The 18215-nt window shown below is 36.5% G+C and overlaps 1 protein-coding gene across 3 annotated transcripts; it reads left to right on the forward strand.

The window, feature by feature from the left end:
* The first annotated feature begins 715 nt into the window (after positions 1–715).
* LOC110161630 (tetraspanin-8-like) lies at positions 716–17471 on the forward strand. Of its 3 annotated transcripts, XM_020926415.2 has the most exons (9): positions 4291–4513; positions 5267–5332; positions 7372–7488; positions 9740–9814; positions 10950–11045; positions 11124–11216; positions 13126–13197; positions 13323–13406; positions 16152–17471. In XM_020926415.2, exons 1-9 carry the CDS (start codon positions 4454–4456, stop codon positions 16284–16286), a joined length of 798 nt encoding a protein of 265 aa, XP_020782074.2. In that variant the 5' UTR covers positions 4291–4453; the 3' UTR covers positions 16287–17471. The 3 variants fall into 3 exon arrangements, with proteins under 3 accessions (XP_055009672.1, XP_055009671.1, XP_020782074.2); XM_055153697.1 differs by lacking the exons at positions 4291–4513; positions 16152–17471 and adding an exon at positions 716–775 and having other exon boundaries at positions 13323–16145; XM_055153696.1 differs by lacking the exon at positions 16152–17471 and having other exon boundaries at positions 4289–4513; positions 13323–16145.
* Positions 17472–18215: the final 744 nt, after the last annotated feature.

The raw sequence follows: 18215 nt of genomic DNA on the forward strand, positions 1-18215 counted from the left end.
GTTATTTCTTCACGTAGTCTACACTGAAATGGAGCAAAGGATCTATGTAGTTCCCTCTGTCTTATTTTTTTTGGCTATTTCTGCACCATAACTCTTAATTTAAGCAAAGAGACTTGTAATTCGATATATTGTGATGGCCCACAATATTACTGTGAGAGCTTTGATGATACAATATCAAGATATTTCCATTATTGTTACATCCCTACAAAACATATTTTTTCACAATGAATGTTATACTTGACATTTTAAGAATCCGCTACTTCTTCTGTCCAACACCAATTTTTCCATCAAATCTCCACTTTTCCTGCATCACGTTTGTAGCTCACAGACTGCTCCGCCCACTGACTTCCTGTGTCCATACAATGTCCTCTGTCTCCCGGTCTACTGAGCCTGTGCCAAATGTCTCTGTGAGGTTGACTGAGAAGCAGCAAGCATATTTCCGAAAGTGTTTGCGTCTTATGCTCTCCAGATGTTCCCACAAACAACAGAAGCAAACAGCAGATCTGGAATCAGGCTGGAGCTATTTAAAGAGCTCATATTGTGGTATTTTCTTATCTATGTTATAATCTTGTTTCCTCATCACAAACATACCTGGAGTTATGTTTTGTTTCATTTAGGCTGAGTTTTTCTGTCAAACGGAAATGCTCTGTTCTATCTTGCCATGTCATGCGGTAATACAGGAAGTGCTCCACTGTTTTTTTAAACTCCATACAGCTTCACTAGAATCATTTGGATTATTTGAGTCCTGGAATTGGCAATATCTACTGAACTAAAGGTAAAATGTAGCTGTTAACTTGACATCACAAGGTGGAACAGAGCTTTTTGAGCTTTGGACTTTGGCAGACAGACAAATAACAATATTACTCAAATATGTGTGAATGAAACTAAACACAATTTTTGCTGGAGTAATGTGGCTTAAAGAACACAAGAGTCAATTTTGTGTAATATAGGACCTTTAACTTATTTTCCTGTTTATTTTTTATCTTCATTTACTCAGTATTTATAGTATTATTCTATTATTCGTACCACCACCTAAGCTGCAGCATCTTCCAATTTCATTATAGTCAAATTATTATTATTAATTTAACCTTTCCTAGCTGGTTTATTGAGATTTGTCGCTTATAGTCATAGCAGTAAAGCACTTTGGTCAGCTGTCGTTGTTTTTAAATGTCCTATACAAATACATTTGACTTGACTTGACTAACGCAATTTATTCTTGGAAGGTTGGTTTGATTTCAGCTTTATCCAGTGCTTATTACTATTGTTGTGTCTTTGGGCAATGCATGTCACCTTGTTTACAAGAATATGCTATATGAAGTTACTGAGTGATTGATGTTGATTAAAGAGGCTGATGGTGCATATTAGCAGTAGGAATGAGTATCATTACGAAGTTGCCGATACGATACATGCCTCGAAACATAGCCCTTGATACGATACATATCACCATACAGTGCACATTTGGTTCGATACGCTATATTTGAAATCAATTCAATACAGTTCATTAAAAAATAATGGCTAAATCATGGCTGTGATATTAAAAGACTTTCTTTTTCTTGTTAAACCACTTCTTGTACAAAATTCATATGAAACACTCCCATTTTACTCATCAAAACAGTGAAAATGTCAAATGTGTTGAGTTTTCTTCTTCTAAACAAGCAAAAAAACTGTAACAAAATAATTTACTAAAATACACCAAAAAAATACTCTTAGTGATATATCCATACAGCAGCTTACAATATCGATACTGTATACGATATATCGATATTTCAATATTTTTGCACACCCCTAATTAGCAGTTTAATCTGGTGTGTTCAAAACAAACCAGTTTAAACACCTCACTTCTATTGAAACTATGTGATTCAAGATCGTAATGACTCTTTCTGTATCACTTATGGTTCCACTAATATCCTGTCCATTGGACACGTTATTGGTGAAAGTCTGAAGCTTTGTTGATGTACAGTCAGTGAGGAGGGGGCAGGTCTCGTGACTGGACACACTCTGACTGGTGTCTTTGTGATGGACACAACAGAAGACAAGCGCTGCTTTGAGTCTCGTAAAGCGACTTATTATTGTACAGTAATGGCTTATTCCCTATTCTGATACACAAACAAATAAATTAGAGCCTTTGAATGAATCTATGAGAGGGCAGTGCAGTCAGTCACATTTTTATCCTGATTATGTTTATGGCTCCAATCAAATTAAACCGTATTTAAAAAATCTTGTGACTTAAAGGTGCACTGTGTAACATTTCTGGTGGAAAATCTGTCAAATGCTTTTCTCCATAGAGATGTTATTGCTTTGTCTGGAATGTTTCACAGTATGGCATTAAACCTTTCTATCTTCATGGAGACCAAACCAGACTAAGTTCCAGCTCAGATCTGTGGAGAGGCAACTTTGATCACAGAATGCATCTTTTTCTAGGTATTTTTGGGCTATAAAACCATATATAATTGAGTAAACGTAAGGTAGAGCTGTTTAATGTCATTCACATTCTCAGCAGAGAAATGACATCCATAGAAACAAGCAATCAGAAAAGTTACACAATGCACCTTTAAGACAAGAAAAACAAAACATTACTAAACAATAATATTGTTTCAGATAACTGTAATTTATGCTTCAAATAATGAATAATTTACCATCTACTGTGATGCAAACCAAACATTCAGTCATTCACTAGAAGCATTTGTTTTGGCACCGTGGGAGGAGAGTCCCCGCAGAGACAGCAGCACATTTTTGCAACACTTTATTATTGATGAATTTGTCCTGAGTCGAATAGCACTGAATGTTTCAATACTTCAATACTTACAGACTCTACTTATATATGTGTAATGTTTCAGTCAAAAATGTAGGCCCACGTATAGAGCAGTAATAACTTATTGGCAGTGTTGGAGAGTAATGGATTACATGTACTGGCATTACGTAATCAGAGTACAAATTATGAGTAACTGTATTCAGTTACAGTTACTGTTTCAGTGAGTAGTAATTGGATTACAGTTACTTTGTTGAAATAAATGGATTACATGGTGGTATTTTCCTGTTTTCACATTTTGGGCTAAACCAGGACTAAAACCAGGACTAAACTAGGACTAAAACCAGGACTAAACCCTGGACTAAACCAAGACTAAAACCAGGACTAAACTAGGACTAAAACCAGGACTAAACCAAGACTAAAACCAGGACTAAACCAGGACTAAACCAGGTCTAAACCAGGACTAAAACCAGGACTAAACTAGGACTAAAACCAGGACTAAACCAGGACTAAACCAGGTCTAAACCAGGACTAAAACCAGGACTAAACTAGAACTAAAACCAGGACTAAAACCAGGTCTAAACCAGGTCTAAACCAGGACTAAAACAGGATTAAACCAGGACTAAACAATATGACACTAACAGTAGCGTGGACATAATTTAAAGCAACAGTGATCTCATATAGAAATCATTTCTCTATCAATAATCATTTTAATATGGTTAAGGAAAGACTGGACTTTTTATTTTCTTTTACAAGAATTTTCAGGATGTTGTTGGTACATTCATGTAGTTTTAAAAAGCATGACAATATCAAGTAATCCAAAGTATTCAGATTATGTTACTCACTTTAAGTAATTTAATGGATTACGTTACAAACTACATTTTGGGGTATGCAATCTGTAATTTGTAGGGGAATACATTTTAAAAGTGACCTCCCCAACACTGCTTACTGGGATGTTCTTAATGTTCCCATAGAGAAGTAGTGACTGGTGCCAAGTTGAAATCATTTTCTTTTAACTGAACTGTCTATAAATTTAAAGCTTTATATGATTCTACACACTATGCATACAAAACACTTCCTGAACATTATTGGTTGACATTTCTGCTTCACAATAACATGTTCTTCGGTTTGATTTCCGGGCGAAGTGAAAGCACTTTGTGGGTTTTTTTTTTTTTTTTTTTTTTGTTTCCTCATGGCCTTCTTAATCTTCCTCCATCACTAAGAGCTCTTGGGCAAACATTGTAAATAAAAGGTTCATTTAAACTATAGTTAATAACTTAGTAGTAGTGAGCTTGTTCTGGGAGTACAGTATTTTTTTTTTCTTTTGTTGACATAATTTCCACATTAATATTGTAGTAATAAATAATACGTACATTTTACCTGCCCGTGTAGTCATTGCAACATCTATGGGACCTATGTTTTGTGTGTTTTGATGAGAAGTGACGGAACAAGTCAGTCCCATTATTAACTTGAACGAACCTCACCCCACAAATGCACTGATTTCACGCTCCCTCTATCCCCGATGGGCAGGGCTTTCCAGTAACTCCCCCTTTCCCCAAGAATAAACAGCAGTTAGTACAACACCATCGGAATCGCGTCTACTCCAAAGCTGAACGTGGCCAAAACTTTCGGGCCACTCTGAAAAAACACCAAAACACACGGACTGGACCTCTAGCAGTGGGATAGACGCGAAGGAGAGTAAACATGGGGACGGTGAATGTGTGCGTAAAAAGGGGCTACATAACCGTGGCGAGCCTCATAGCGGTAAGTGCTGCACATTTGACCAACTCTTGTACAAGCTGACTTGAACTGCACTTTAATAAACTACACAGCACCTCACTCAGATGACAGGAGCATCGCTATGTGGCTCATGAAGTAGTTTTAACGTGAAAGTTGGAAAAATAGTCCCGGTTCTGTCGCCTACTCATTTTACGCGTTATAACAAAGGCTTATGATCCAATCTGGTTTAACAGTTGTCATCTGGACTGCTAGTAGCCTACTATATTGCATTACGATTGGCTGTTAGAGTAAGTCTGTTTAGGTCGATTTAAGCTTATTTTATAGACGTAACAAACAGAACAGACCTATAATAACAAAAAAGAAAAAAGAAACAAAGGAAAAAATCTATTGTAAATGTTGTCTTTTGTTTACTACCCTATTCTGTTATGAAGCAGTGGGTTGTGTGGATTAGTCTCGCTTGGCATTTTGATCAGAATGGATAGGTTTAGTCAGCTATTGGATGTAAATGCCAAATGTTAATCTTTGAGCGCTTCTTGGAAATACGTTATGCAACATGTGTTTTTTCTAGCGGCTTTTGTACTGGATGAATGGAACAAGCTTTCGGTTACTGACATGCGGGGACATAGGTTTTTATTAGCCATTAAAGCCCTCGAGCACTTTGAGGACTGTCAGAGTTGGAAGTGCAACACACAGGAGTGTCTCTCATCTTTACCTCTTTAAAAGCACTGAAGGATGATGGACTCAATTAAGTGAGTTTTGTTGTTTTATGTGTTATAGATTCTCAGTGGATTGTTGCTGGCCATCACTTTGTTCAGTCACGGATACTTCCACGAGGATGAAGAGGTAAGACACTAAAAGCATTTCAGAAGCTAGACCTACAAGCATTCATTTTGGCATTAATTTATTATAGCAAAACCCACTGATTCACTAAACACATGCATGTCTATGAACAGTGGGGCGGCTGTTTATTGGATTCTTGGAGGTTCAAACCACACTGAGAGACAGCTCCCCAAAAATATACAATGGTGGACTCAAGAGGAGCAAAACGGCCATAAATCTTTGACCCCAAAAGCACCCTAGGGTCTCACCACACAGCACTGCGGCAATATTGCTTTTTCAGACTTTTAGGCCAATATCCTGTGACATAATACAACTGACTCATCGGCCTATCGATAGTGGATTATCATTGGATAGTGTAGAACAGTGACATCTTATCTACACAAGTGTATTTTATATTATTATTGCTACTATACTCTCAAAGTAGATAAGATACAAACAACACTGACTCTGTTGTGATGATGCAATGTCAAATGTCACATAAAACAATATATATATATATATATTTTTTTTTTACAACTGGGTCAAAGTATTTGTTTTGGTGCATCAACATGAAAACATAAACAGCAGGAACTTCATAGACCTGGCCTGATTCATCAGACAGTTTCACTTCGTAGAAACCATCTGACCTCACAGTATTAGATTTCGTTCGCTCGTCGGTAGGTGGCATTTGGTTGTGATTCGTGACATTTGTAATGCGCAGCTAACGGGGCTAACTGGTATATTATGCTTTTCCCAAATCCCGTAGGAAGAAGGGCAATAACGTCTTTCACCTTGATAAAATTCACCAAACATTCTCTTTGTTCCAGCTTTAAATCCTCAATCTCGGGAACCGTTGCCGACACAGAATGTATGGCTCTTCGCTGATTGGCTGGTGCCCAAACTCACACTTCTGGGGTTTTTGCGAACCGTCTAGTGCAGGAATGTCCAAACTACGGCCCGTGGGCCAATTGCAGTCCTCAGACAAATTTTTCTTGGCCCTCAGGCTTCCAGGTGAATTGGCCCAAATTACCTTACATCATTTAAAAATGTACTTCTTACTGCAAGTATTTGGAAAATCTACCTTGATAAAGTGAATATTTAATATTTAGTGTGTGGTTTTAAGGATCTTAACATGAGCCATCAGTGTTTATTCATGCTATTGGTGTTAAACATGCACATATTTCAATTATTCACTGTACTGAGCACCAGTCTACGGCCCTCGATCGGCCCTCTGCTTCATCTGTGTTTAGATATGTGGCCCTTGATGAAAAAAGTTTGGACACCCCTGGTCTAGTGTATTCCGATTCCTGACCTAGTCGCTGGAGAGAAATGAAATTGAGCGGAGGCACTGGCTAACATAGACCATGATCCTTTGCAAATTTTTTACAGTTTATAAGTTAAGATAAACTCTTACAGTTAAAGAAACATTTCTGGTGGAGGGGTTCGCCACCTGCCTGTCTCTGTTTTTCTGGGATGTCTAACAGTATGACATTAAACTTATATATACTAGTATTTATTCAGTTAATGGTGTTTTTGTTTCCATAGAAATGCTTTGGAAAAACATGCAGTGCTTGCTTAATGGGAGTGATACAGATTCAGATTCAGAAAACTTTATTGATCCCAGAGGGCAATTCATTAGCAGCATTCTCACAGCAATTCTCACCTTACTTACCTGAACTTACCTCTCCACTGTATCTAGGTATTACGTAAATCACTTGTTTCTACATAAATTGAATGCCTGCCTGTGGAATATTCTAGGCAACGTAATTACACTTTTATCATCAATAATGCTATGAATAATGCTAGAAAGTATATTTTTTATTTTAGTAAGAGTTGGGCTAAAATCTGTTTGGTTTTGTTCAGATGTTTTTTTTTTCCCCATCCAGCTATACATTGACTGAAGTAAGCGATGTGACGAAAGTGTCTTGCCCAGGACACAGGGAGAGCATGCACTTTGAGCCCCTCTCCAGTTTATTCATTAGACAAGCTGTTTTCTTATCTCGTCTGGCCCAGTAGCATTGTCTAACCCACTGATGTAATTTTGCGTTTGTTTGTTTTCACAGATTGAGAACATTCTTCCAGGGCTTCAAGTCATGTATGCGACTTCTATTATTACAATCCTCCTCGTCACCACTGGCTTGTACGGAGTCTGTAAAAGAAAGAAGTGGATGTTAATATGTGTAAGTAAAAGGGTTAAAGGAGCTCTGCCTGATTTTGACTTCTGAAAACGTCAAAAACAGAACTAGTTCATTTTAAAGGTGCATTGTGTAACTTTTCTGGAGGAGGGTCTGCTTATATTCTTACTCATGTCCATGGAAATTTTTGTCTGGAATGTTCAGCAGTATATGGCACAAAATATCACTAATGTCATGGACACAAGAGTGTAACACCACCAGGCCAAGCTACATGCTAGATCTATGGAGAGGGGACCCTGCTCAATCCGTGTATCATTCACTCGTTCGTTTTTCAAAATAAAACCAAAAATAAGAAAATGAAAAAAACAACAGTTTTCTTCATTATTTGTCTCCAAAACCAAAATGAAAAAACAGATAACGATTAATTTTTTCAGTTTTTGATTTTGTGTTTAAATGAATAATGGAAAAAAATGGATAACGGCCATTTCCCATTTTTGTGACTTAAACTGTGATGCCAGAATTTTGCACCGCATACGGACTGAACCAGGACTAAATCAGGTCCGGGACCAGACCGGAACCAGACCGGGACTGAGACCAGGACTTAGACCTTGACCAGACCAAGACTGAGTCCGGGAACAGGACAAGGACTGAGACCAAGACTGAGAGCAGGACCAGAACAGAACTGAGACCAAGAATAGGATCGGGACTGAGACCAGGACTGAAAACTGCTTAGTTCTGCTGGTTTAGTCATGTTTCAGTCCTGATTCAGTCCTGGTTCAGTCCTGGTTCAGTCAATTTTGTGGTACAAAAGTCCTGCATCTCAGTTTAAATCAAGGAAAAGGGAAACAGCCGTTATCCGTTTTTTCCATTGCTCATTTAAACACAAAACTAAAAAAATGAATCTTTATCCTTTTTTTTTTTTTTTTTTTTCATTTGGTTTTGGAGACAAATAATGAAGAAAACTGTTGTTTTTTCGTGTTCTTATTTTTGGTTTTATATTGAAAATATAAAATGAAAGAATTAATGAATAATACACAGATTCTGCTCATCACAAGAATCCATGTTTTATAATGGAGTTTTAACTGAATAAACACAAGGTAAATAAGTTTAATGTATTCCAGGTAAAGCGATAATATCTCCATGGAGACAAGCAAGTGCTGGGCCCTCAAAAAGACAAGTTACATATTACACCTTTAAATGGTTTGCAGTAGTCCAAAGTTAATCCTTACTTACCTTATGCAGTCAAAGTATCCAAATTATTCACAGTTTAAATGTACTTTCCACAACTCTCAGAGACCAGAGCAGAGTTTTCCTGTGATGGTAAAGCTAATGACAACTAGCATGCTAACAAGTACTTCCTGATTATTGGACAATAAAATGCTTTCTAATTCGATGCAGGCAGTGCACAGCAGACTTATTTTGATTTAAGAGGTGCTTATAGAATATATCTGTACTGGGGCAAGACACATTTTTCTCAAAGATATGGGTGAACATCTCTGACTTTAAAGGTGCATTGTGTAACTTTTCCGGCGGAGGGTCCATACAGTGCTTTTCTCCATGGAGATGTTATTGTTCTGTCTGGAATCTTTCACAGTATGCTATAAAACATTTCTATCGTCAACAAACCAGAACAAGTTACAGGTCAGATCTGTGGAGAGACTGAGTCAGAATGCCTGTTTTTCTAGGTATTTTTAAGCTATAAAACTGGTAGAGGTAGAGCTATTTAATGTCATACTGTGAAACATTCCAGGCAGAGCAATGCCATATCCATAGAGACAAGGTGACGGACCCCCAACCAAAATATTACACAGTTCACATTTAAGTTATTCATGTATGCTTTTTTATTTCATGATTATTTGTTTATATCAGTGGTGGATGAAATACTCAGTTTTGTTACTTAAGTAAAAGTACAAATACAGGGACAAAAATGACTCAAGTAAAAGTACAAATATTTCAATAGATTATGACAACTGTTAAAGTGTTAAATGTAATAATATTGATAAGGATTGCAGTAACAGTTTCTTAATTGTTCTGTGGAATTTCATGTATATATTTTTGTTTGCTCAAAGCTGGGACTTGAACTCACAACCTTTTATCAGGATGTCAAAAGTACTTTTTACTTTTAAGTGAATAAGAAAGCACTGTTACCTGCTCTAAAACACGGTGAAGTAAACGTAAAAAGTATCCACTGTGAAGTATAGATGCCTAAAAATTGTACTGATGTGAAGGACTTTTACTTTTGTACTTTGTTACTTTCCACCACTGATTTAAATTTCTCATTACTCATTTGTTTCAGTACATTGTTGGCATGACGCTGTGCTGCATGTTAATGGGAGTATTGGACATTCAAGGAGTGGCAGTGAGACCGAGGGTAACTCAAGTCACACACAACATAAAAATCTGTAAACAAGTTTTACATTGCTTGGACACGTCCATACACGTAGATGTAGTTTTAGTTTCCATTTAATAGATTTTATCTGCATATCTCAGGATTAAAGCTCCAACTGACAAATGTTATGTTGTCACTGTAACCTGAGGCTGATTTGTGATGCATAAATGAAAATGCTGGCAGATATTTACCTTGCATATATTTGTCACTGCATTGTATTGCATTTAAAGGTGCACTATGAAACTGAGGTTCCACCATCTGTTTTTCTCCTTAGAAATGTTATTTCTTTGCCTGGAATGTTCCACAGTATTGCAATGAAGCTTATCTATCTTGAATTTTACCATTGCGCTTTTTATTGTCCAAAAAGACCTTAAATACCATGCATTCTTACTTTGAGTGGGGTTCACCTTTCAGCAGATCTGACCTGAAATTTAGGCTGGTTATTTTTTAATGCCATACTGTGGAACATTCCAGGTGAAGCAAAATGTGAGACAGTAAATGTGGTGGGGCCGACACCAGAAAAGTTACATAGTGTTCCTAATTACAGCTGAGAGTAATAGCCATTTTCACACATTTTCCAGTAATTGTCTGGATTTTAGTGTCTGCTGTGTTTTATTGTAGGTTTTATGTGGTGTAGATATTCTGTTTTATGCCATTTGAAATTGAAACGTATGTTATAGACTTAATTCACAGCTAAAATATAATAAAAAAAAATACTCCATTCATGTGGGTACGCTGCATGCTGTTCTTTGGCATCAGCTTATTCAATTGTAAAGCAATGAATGTAATGGATTAAAGGTGTCTTATGTAACTTTCTTTTGGAGAATCCACCACTTACTTGTGTGTGTGTGTGCTTTAAATGGAATGTTCCTTCATTCTCCATCTACCGTGTTAAATCTAAAAAATGCCTGTATTTTGATAACTGCTTTATAGATAGATTTGATGTCATACTAAGGAACATTCCAGGCAAACAGTAACATCTCCATGGAGACAAGCAGGTGACAAACCCTCCACCAGATAAAATACATAATGCACCTTTACCTATTAATTCAAACAGTCTCTGTGTTCATAACTAAACTACTGTGTTAACTGTGCTTCTTCCTCTCTGTTTTTGCAGGTAGTTCAAGAAATTAAGGCCCATTATTTGAGTGTAATTCCCTTGTCAAACGCCAGTAAAGAGGACATAGATGGCATTAATGAGCTGCAAATAGACGTATGTATCTGTTCATTTATAACATGACTTGTACTATATGTGCATACATTTAATATGGTTTATTTTGGTGTTTTTCAGCTGCAGTGCTGTGGGATGTATGAGGGCTATCAGGACTGGGGCTACAACATCTCAGAGGCTTGTCTCTGTGTGGAAGATGCAGTTCACCCATGTGTAAGTAATGTCTGGTTATATAATACAGGCTTTAAACTCAGATAATTTAACACAACTTCACTAGCCCTTTAAAAGCAACTATTCCTATGTAGGCTTAGCTATTTATATATATTTTTCCCGGATTAGGATTAATACGTTAATTCACCATTAACAGTTAAAGATGCACAGTAACTTTTCTGGTGGGGATGTTATTGCCCTGTCTGGAATATTTCACAGTACAGCATTAAAATTTCTATTTTGCTATTAGTTAATTACTTGTGTCTCCATTGCAAAAAAATAAAAATAAAATACACAGAAACAGAAAGTTTCAGTGTGAGCAGATTTGCCTCTTCAGTGGCAAGTGGTGTCACCTGCTTGCTTCCATGATGCGTTTAATGCCACACTGTGGGACTTTCCTGGCAAAGCAATAACGTCTGGATGGTGACATACACACTTGACCTGGTTTACTCGGGTTATGTGGTGTGTGTGCAAGTGAGAACACGTCCTAAAAAATAATAAGAATTTGCAAGATACATAAATAATATATCACTATTATTTTTGCTCCAAGCTCCACAAACTGAAATGTCTCACTTGTAAATCTTAAAACCTGTCCACTGTCTGTAAATGTCTTAAATGAGTTATTTCAGTGTTTTAAATGAAGCTAGTCCCTAAATCAGAGCAGTTGGGGATGTGTTTACCTGTTGCTATGGCGATGGCAGCAGAGCAGTGATACATAAGCATTAAACAACGAGAAGCTGTGATTTAAAACTTCATAACGCACGCTCCAAGTTGTAAGCTACAAACTGAAATGTCTTACTTCTGAATGTGAAAAGCTTGTTCCCTGTCTGTAAATGTCCAAAGTATCAAAAAAAAAAAAAAAAAAAAAAAAATTCCAAAATATAAGCTTCTGCATTCTCTCTAAAGCAGCTGAGCATGTTTTTACCCATTGCTATGGTGATGTCATGGCGATGGCCGCAGAGCAGTGATACAGAACAGTGATTTGACTGCTGCTGGACTACTTTTGTGTTATGCAGTGTTAAAGGGACAGTTCAGCATTTTGGACATACAGCCTCATTTCCTAGTGAACCAGAGTGTTGGAGATGTGTGGAGGCACTTTTTGATATAATCCATCCAGTCCTTATATTTGGAAAGGTTTTTTGGTGCTAGGCTAGTGCAAGTGAATGGCCACTGTTAGCTTGCCACTACAAACAATCTTACCCACTCCACAGTGCGCCCGAAGCAAATCTGTTATTACGTCAGACTGTTGGTGTGAATGTTTGTGTTGATAGAATAATATTAGAAGTAAAACCAGCCCTGCATTTGAAGGATTTATGATTGAGCAGCAGCAGCGAGTTGCACTTCCTGATAGAAAGTTTGGCAGTGGTGGACTGATATATGAGAAAATAGTCCCTCAACATGCGTCAGTTTATGTGATGCAAAGTTAGTTTTATTTCAGACATTATTCTATCAACACAGACATTCACATCGACAGTCTGGCGTAATAACTGTTTTGCTTTGGGTCTTTTGTGGAGTGAGCAAGACTGTTTTTAGTAGCAGGCTAACTATGGCCATTGACATGCACTAACTTAGCACCAGCTCCACATGACTCCAACACTCTAGGAAATTAGGTCCTATGTTCAAAATTCTGAACTGTCCCTTTAAATGTGTTTATATTAACCCACTTTACATGATCCTGATTCTTTTTTTTTTTTTTTCGCTATTTTGTCAGTCAAAAAAATCTCCACTTTCGCTCCTGTAACCGCGCTGAACACTATTGGTGACGTCACACTCACTTAGTCCACTTCTCTTACAGTCTATGGTAGTAACGCATGGCATTTAGACATTGGGGTTCTCACTGATCGTGGTGTAAAGCAGCTTTTCAGGTCCTGAAAATTAATGAAACCTTGTGGGGCTTTTGTCTGTGATGCAGGTGGCAGCTCCAAGAAACAGCAGTTTGTTTGAAAATGTAAAAACAGATGACCCCATAATGATTTATAAAGAGGTGAGTGTCAACATTGCAAAACGATCCTCTCTGAACTATAGTTTCTATTTACATTTTATTATTTAGTTTATTTTTTATCACAAAAAAGATGATTTGACAGTATCTTTCTATGTCCCATGTTTTAGCCTTGCATCACCTACCTGGCAGCCCATGCGTTGTTTGCCATAGATGTGTTATTAGGAGTAATACTGGGTACACTATTACTATGGGTAAGTACTGTTGAACTTTTGAACTGTCAGAAATATATGGTAAGCTTAAAGGTCCTAGATTACCCCCAAAAAAGAAAATGTTATATGCTGTTATCTCATCAAAAACATACCTGGAGTTGTGTTTTGTTGCATTCACACATGTTTGAGTAATCCTTTGTTTTTAGTTTGTCTACATCTCTGAAGCTCAAAATACTCTGTTCGCCCCGTGATGTCATGAAGCTGTAGTTTTGTAGTGTAGTTTTTTTCTGTCTGAGAGAAGAACTCAGCCTCCTTATGCAGGTTTTGTGTGTGAATGAAACAAAACACAACTCCAGGTCTCTTTGTGATGAGGAAACATTACACATTATAACACAGATGAGAAAATATCATAATATGGACCGTTTAAACATAATGCTACTTGGTGTCTGTGTTTTTGTCTTGTCCACTTTTCATTTCATAGCTCACTTTAAAACTTCCTTCCTTCCTTTGTGTGTGGCTGTGTGTTCCCTTTGGTTTCCTCTTGCCAAAAGACATTTATAGTTTTAGACAGTAATCTTTTTTAGACACTTCTATATAAATCACTGAAGGGGGAAGTAATAGTGTGTTTATAAGTATGAAAGGTTTGTCTCAATAAAACCATGAAGTCGTGAAATACATACCATTGTACCACCAGTGCTATTATTAAAAGGCTAAAGCTGAATCCTTACTACCAGCTTTGCATACTGTAGGTGTGTCCTGTAGGGTTTTTATGACAGTTCCGTCCTTGTCAAGGTAAATGTGGTTGGTGATGATCAGAGTGTGGTGTGGAAAGGCAGCCACTATTCTGTCAGTTCACCCCAGGGCAGGGCAACAACAGTTCTTCATCACCTCCTCTTAATAATTTAGAACTGCATAACTGTTTTACAAAGCATGTCAAGCCTGAAAAACACAATACAAATTTGATCTTTACTTGCCTAACTTACTGTTAACGTATAATAAATGTATTCTTATGCTTTCATCTTTTCATTCAGGGACCCTTATTCCTGTATCTATGTATTTAGAAATATTCAAAAGAGAAAATGTAATCAGCGTGATTTGGTCCAATATCCAACTATATCTATTCTGTCACTAGAAAACTGCATATTGCCAAATTTGCCTATATACATAAAACACCATAGGACTAGAAAAGTATGTCTAAAGTCATGTCTGCCTGCCCCCTTGTGTTTGATTTTAACACTACACCCTTTATTTACTTGAGTTTAGTTTATGGGTTTATTTTACAGCAGATTGAACTAAAACTTATTTCCATCTGCAGTCTCCGGGCAGGTTAAGAAAAAATTACAGGATAGCCACAATTTTAAAAGTCTTAAAAACATCTTAAATTTCATGTTTATAAATTAAGGCCTTAAAAAGTCTTAAATTATGTTCTCCAAGTCTTATTTTTTTCATAAAGGTTAAATTTCTTAAGCCTATTTTTTGTATACTCAACCGGGCCACAGTGCAATGTTAAATGGAGGGACAAAAAAAAACATAAATATATTTTGAACATTATAAATTATTTTTAAATTTTTGGCCATTTTACAAGCAATGCATACTACTATAAATGAGTTGTGAATGAGATTTTATAGTAGTATTTTTTGCTATTTAAAGCAGCGAGTAATGGTCAATATTAGAATTGGATCTGGTGTTTTTCGCCCGCATAATGGGTGCGATGTTGGTCTTAATTTTCATATAAGTGGTCTTTAAAGAGTCTTAAAAAAGTCTTAAATTTGGGGTAGTCAAACCTGGGGATACCCTGAATTACAGCACATCCAAGTATCCATCTATTTACAATCAAACCATGCCTTCTCCCATTATTTCATTTAAAAACATCCCGCTCCACATTTCCACATTTAAAATTACTCAAACACTAAGTCAGAAATGACTTTATAAGCTTTCACTTGTGTATTTTTACGTATCAAACACACTGACTTATACTACCCAACCAGCATGCTGCAGGTTTGAATTCAGTGAGCACTAGGGATGGAAGAAGACCATTATTATTATTACCATTGTTGGTTTGTTTATGTTATACTACTAAGCTAAAATAGTTACTCATTATCCGCACTTGTAAATTGTTCATATAGTTTAATGCAAAATGTCTGAAAAATGCAAAAGATAGCTCATTGTGTTAGATTAGAAGAGTGGGGGTGGGATTAAATAAATTTTCCTCTTCCCACTCCTTTTAGGGCAAATTTTTTGTTGTGGTTATTTTCATTTCTATTACGATTTCACTTATGTTATATGTTCCATTGTATAATAATGTAAATCTTTAGTTGCTTAAAATAAATACATAAAATTAAAGAAAATAAAAAATAAGATCTCATTCTCCAGATCTCATTAGACCAAATTATCACAAGTGAGATTTTGTGTGGATAACAAGAGGCTAAGTGGTGGTGAGATGCACCTCTTGAGAAAATGCAGAGCTACAATGATAACAAAAATATATAGTATATATATAAAAATGTAAATTATTAGGCCCAAATTGTGAACTGGATTGCACATTTTATTTATTGCAAATTATGTCAAAATCTCATCATGTCTTGTTCTTCTAGACCTAATCTCATATCTCGTTTCGTCTTGTGGAAATTTATTATACTGTTTCTCTTTGTTATTATAATACACTCTGAGCTACTGTGTCCAGATAATTTCCCTTGTGGATCAATAAACTTTGTCTAAGTCTAAGAGATTGTGTCTCGTCCCACCTGTAGTGAGCATATACTGATCGTCTCTCCTCTCTTCGTGCAGATTTTGTCTGTGGGTTTGTGTGTGCTGACTTTGTGTCAGATGAGCAAAAAAGAGGACACCCCAGCAGTGGTCTACAGCCCCGAGGCCAAAGCTGGAAATTACTCTGTCTTATTAGATGATGCTGAGCTCACATGATTCAACGCACTGGCCTTTTCCCGTGTTTGCAAATGGAGGACACTTTTATAGTTCATGTTTTAATACCTTTGTTATCATAATGCAGATTTTACCAAAGAGACCACTAAGTACCTGTAATACTAGCTTGAGGCATTATCAGTTTTAAATTCCAAAAATATGTCTATTGAATGTAGTGAGTAACACAAGATGAGCACTGAAAATGTAGCTTTACTATGAATGTTAACATGGACAACCATTTTGTATTGAAATAGGCTTAAAATTATACTGTGTAACTTCGGTAGTGAATGGTACGCCTCCTGCTTGCCTCATGAAGATGTTGCTTTGCCTGAAATATTCCACTGTATGGTATTAATAATAGTATTTATCTTGCTTTGTCAATTATAGATGTTTTTATTGCTCAAAATACCTTAAACATGCAACTTACCTCTCCGCAGATCTCTCTTGTATCTTTGTCTTCATCTTCATACTTGTCTCCATGGCAGTAGATAGACTTATTGCGATACTGTGGAACAGGCAAGCAAGTGGCAAACCCTCTACCAAAAAAGTTACACAGTGCATCTTTAGAATCTTTGCTTTTCTAGTGCAACAAATGAATGGTTTCTAAATTCATTGACAAGGCAGTACAGCTTTATGTGGGTTTTTTTCACATTGTTTAGGGATGGGTTGAGTGTTTACATGACATTTTACTGATTGACCTGATTGGACATTCATCCATTTTCTTCTGCTTTATCTGGCATCGCAAAGGCAGCAGTCTAAGCAGGAATGTCCAGATTTCCTTTTCCACACACTCTTCCTCCAGCTTTTCCAGGAGAATCTCAAGTTAGAGTAGTTAGAATAAATTATGCCTAAGATCTGTTGCCAATATTGTTTTGTGTTACTCAGTATTTAATTGTTGCACTTGGTCAAAGTTGATTTTATGCATGGATTTTAAAAGCACTGGGTGAAAAACAAAAATATTCCTACTTTCTGGCAGTGTACAGTAACCAAAGGAGCATGGAAAATGCATGTGAAGGTAAATGGGAGAAAAGTAGAATGGATTTCAAAGTGCCTTCAAGATTATGTTTTTTTTTTTTTTTTTCTTTTTTTTGTGTCAGTAACATTTTTTTTATTATTGTTAAATAAATTTAACCTCTTCACTGTTAACTTGAGAATTTCTGTGTACTATAAACATAAATGTTGATTATTTGTCTCTGTGTACATTCTGGTGATTTAGTTTGTCTGTAAACAGGAAATATCAAGAGGTAGCGTATCAGAGACCACAACATGTCTGTTCCATTGTTTTAACACAAAGCATGTAAACTATTTTTGGTATAATTCTATTTATAAAAATACTGCAATTCACAAACAGTTAAAGGAACAAAAGGTACATCTTTATTTTTCATATTTACAAAATATTACACCAGTTCAGTCCTTCAAGAAAACAGTGTGTGACTGAAATCCGATATTTTGCAATATACAGAATATTAGGCCATAATGGTTAAAGTGCACAGTAGACATTGGATAAGCTGTTTCACATTGAAGTCTGAAGGTTAAGTCATAAGTCAAGGAGCCATTGGCCTGCCGGCAGCTCATGCAGCAGTAGAAGCATAGTGACAGAAGGCTACTGTGGTGAGAGTGGCTGTGTCAAACTCTCCAACTGTTATATGCCTGTAGTGTCCGTCTGCAGTGGCCTCTTAAAATCAGATAGATATATACAAATCCTTTATGTTCAAAGAAATGATGTCTACTCAATGTGCAACCAAACAGAAAACCCTGAAGCCCCAATAAATGTGCTTTAAATATACAATATGCATAACAATGCATCTCAACATTCAGCTGTAACTCATTCCTGTGTCAGAGCCCAGTGGCATATTGCTTTATAATGAATACATTTCTCACACTGTAAACACTGCTGTAGGATATTATATAAAGGTTCAAATGTTTATTTCT

Source organism: Boleophthalmus pectinirostris, unplaced genomic scaffold (assembly GCF_026225935.1).
Source record: "Boleophthalmus pectinirostris isolate CB_2022bp ecotype Guang Dong unplaced genomic scaffold, ASM2622593v1 HiC_scaffold_18, whole genome shotgun sequence".
Lineage (NCBI taxonomy): Eukaryota > Metazoa > Chordata > Actinopteri > Gobiiformes > Gobiidae > Boleophthalmus > Boleophthalmus pectinirostris.

Bases quoted from the DNA above. Each gene is read 5' to 3' on its own strand.
- LOC110161630 (XM_055153696.1), top strand. From the start codon at position 4,454: ATGGGGACGGTGAATGTGTGCGTAAAAAGGGGCTACATAACCGTGGCG. The intron at 4,514-5,266 runs GTAAGTGCTGCA...TATGTGTTATAG, and splicing joins CCGTGGCGAGCCTCATAGCG to ATTCTCAGTGGATTGTTGCT. The intron at 9,815-10,949 runs GTAACTCAAGTC...CTGTTTTTGCAG, and splicing joins GAGTGGCAGTGAGACCGAGG to GTAGTTCAAGAAATTAAGGC.